Source organism: Meleagris gallopavo, chromosome 4 (genome assembly GCF_000146605.3).
Source record: "Meleagris gallopavo isolate NT-WF06-2002-E0010 breed Aviagen turkey brand Nicholas breeding stock chromosome 4, Turkey_5.1, whole genome shotgun sequence".
Lineage (NCBI taxonomy): Eukaryota > Metazoa > Chordata > Aves > Galliformes > Phasianidae > Meleagris > Meleagris gallopavo.
In genome coordinates this window covers 3852887-3855693 of record NC_015014.2, presented here as the reverse complement: position 1 = coordinate 3855693, position 2807 = coordinate 3852887, and the positions used below count along the sequence as shown (strand labels likewise).

At 40.0% G+C, this 2807-nt stretch overlaps 1 protein-coding gene across 1 annotated transcript in view; it reads right to left on the bottom strand.

Annotated features, from left to right (window-relative positions):
• Positions 1-2807, bottom strand: part of MSMO1 (methylsterol monooxygenase 1) — a 6670-nt gene that overhangs the window by 2910 nt on the left and 953 nt on the right. The window contains exons 3-4 of the mRNA XM_003205375.4: positions 1888-2036; positions 1014-1140 (exon numbers count right to left, since the gene is read on the bottom strand). Of these exons, the coding sequence (XP_003205423.1) occupies positions 1014-1140; positions 1888-2036 (276 nt within the window). The remainder of the gene's footprint in view (positions 1-1013; positions 1141-1887; positions 2037-2807) is intronic.

Genomic DNA, 2807 nt, shown 5'->3' with positions numbered 1-2807 from the left:
AAAAAAAAAAATACACAATCAAAACCTGTCAAAATGAACAAGTGCCCATATTGATAGATCAGCTTTATAAATTCATTAAATTCTTATCATTCAAAACATAAGATCGAACCAAAGCATTTATGTATGCATACAGGCTGCCCAGAGAGGCTGTGGATGCCCCATCCCTGGAGGTGTACAAGGCCAGGTTGGATGGGGCCCTGGCCAGGTATGAAATGTGGAGGTTGGTGGCCCTGCATGTGGCAGGGGGTTGGAGATTCGTGATCTTTGAGGTTCCTTCCAACCTGGTCCATTCTGTGATATATACACACACATATGTATATATATATATATGCATATGCACGTACATACACACACAGTCGTTCCCACATTTTATTTACCAAAAAAGAAATTCCACAGAGAGTTTTCAACAGTGGAATGCTCACATAGAGATATTAAATTAAAAAATAAAAATAAAAACAAACCAACAACCTTCAGCAATTACGTTATCAGAAGAAAATATTAAGTCCACTTTGGCTTAAGGATGATTTTAAAATCATCAGCTTCTATTGTCAGGGGAAGTTCTTAGTGAAACAGCTGCTAGCTTACAGATCACTTCTATATGAAGTGCTACACATACTTGAGAACGTTGGCCAGAAGCTGCTCCTGCTAGAAATCTGAGGGGCTGCCAAGAGGAGAATGGCAGCTACTGCTGCAGATCTATGCACATCACCATACACTCATCTGTTTGCAGCAATGCAAAGTGATGAACAGCCATAACCAGAAAACCTATTGCATCCCTCCCCCCTAATACGCATACTATGCTTTTAAAACTGCACCCTTTCACACTCTTGAAATAAAATCAAAGAACAGGTGGTGCATTCAGAAACAAAATGGATGGCTGTGTTCAATGCTGAGCTCAAGGAAAGGCCACTACCAGAAGGATGCAAAACTCTTAAGTCTGCCAAACAAAGTCTTTAAACAAGCTGTGTTTGAATCTGCATACACTAAAAGCAATCAAAACAAGCAATACATACCACAAACTCGTGGTGAACCTTATGGATGTACTTGTATATTCTTTTGTGATGTAGCAGTCGATGCAGGAAATAGTGCCAGGCATCCTCAATCACTGCACATCCAAAACACTGGGCAAGCAGAACATACCTTTAAAAATGAAAATAAAAGAAATAGAAGAGTTAAGAGTTATAGAAGATACTTGCAAATGCACAGTCTTGAAAGATAAAGGAGTTGACAAGATAGTAAAGGTAGGAAACGTTTATTACTGGTTGAAAAGATAACATCAGGGCAGTGTTATGTAAAAATATGCATCAGCCTTCATAGCTCATCTGTTGATATGTCAGAGTTGACGTGCAGTGTAGCAAGCTGTCATTTCAACATCACATGTACAGCCTATAAGGAACACCTGCAATCTAAGACCTACATACAGAAACCTGCTGGATATCTAAACCAGACAGAAGACAGCTAAAAACGATGACCTTCTGTTGTAAAAACAGCTACTGGTGAAAAAAAAAAGGCATTTCTAGGTATTGCAGCATTTTTCACCAGTCTAGGGCAAAAGAGGGAAATATGAGGCAGCTTCCCCTCCCTTGAGTAACGCACTGCTGCTGTGAAATAAAACAAGGTGGGGCAAAGAAACACTTAATAGGAAATAATAGAGAATAAAAAAAAGCTGGATGATAAAAAAAACCCGCAGCACATCACCCACTTGGTATCTTACATGAGCCAGTGTGACTCTAAGAAGCTCCTACTGCAATTCAGGCTCAAGGCCGGTTAGCAAATATAATTTGGTATCCAAAAAAGTTACGTTAACATCACAAACTCTGATACAGTTTTTGTTATGTGTGTAAGCAAGTGCCATTCAGTATGAATGTACAAGACGTATCTACGTACCATCTAGGCATCTCTTCCCACCCATACGGGATGTTAAAATATTCTGTGAAGTAGTACGTGCCACAAATTAGAGGAAGTTGAATGAAAAAGTGATTGAACATAAGTGTTTTGAAGCACTTCCACTGTTTTTCCCACGTTTCTGGTTTGTCCTAAGGAAAAAAAAAAATGAAAAATGAGTTACACATTTCTATTGCACGTAACCAAAGTGCTGCAAAAACGACTTCAAGGGCAATTTCATTTCACATTATGAGACAGGTAGCTGGTCTTCCCATCACACAAATTAACCCAGGGAACACCAGTTTCATGGGCCTGGATTTCACAGAGGCACTCACTTTTCTAAACTACTTTTCACAAAATCACCAAAGCTGGAAAAGACCTTCAAGATCATCCAGTCCAACCATCCACCCTATCATCAACAGTTCTCACTAAACCATGTCCCTCAACACAAAATCCAACCATTCCTTGAACATTTTCTGAAGTCTCTCATCAGTTGTCCTTGCCAGCTCGCCCTTAAACTATTCTTGTTATTTCAGTAATTAGCGGGAACATCTCAGATTCAGTAACACAAAACTAAGTTCATTTTTCTTCTTTGCACCAAAGTGCTGCCATAGCTAAAGGAATACAACAGAAGCTGAAGATAAAATGTTGTCAAGTGACAAACCATCTTGAAAAAAAGAGGCTTTTGCAGGAAGACACCTTAACAAATCACTGTGGTGATTCCAGAAAGTGGTTTATTTCCAATTCCTATTACAAAGAATGGAGTAAAAACTGTCACTAGGATGGGCAGCCTGGTCTGGTATTAAATGTGGAGGTTGGTGGCCCTGCATGTGGCAGGGGGGTTGGAGATTCGTGATCCTTGAAGTCCCTTCCAATCCTGGCCATTCTGTAATTCTGTGACAGGATACTCTCCCTCCCCCCCC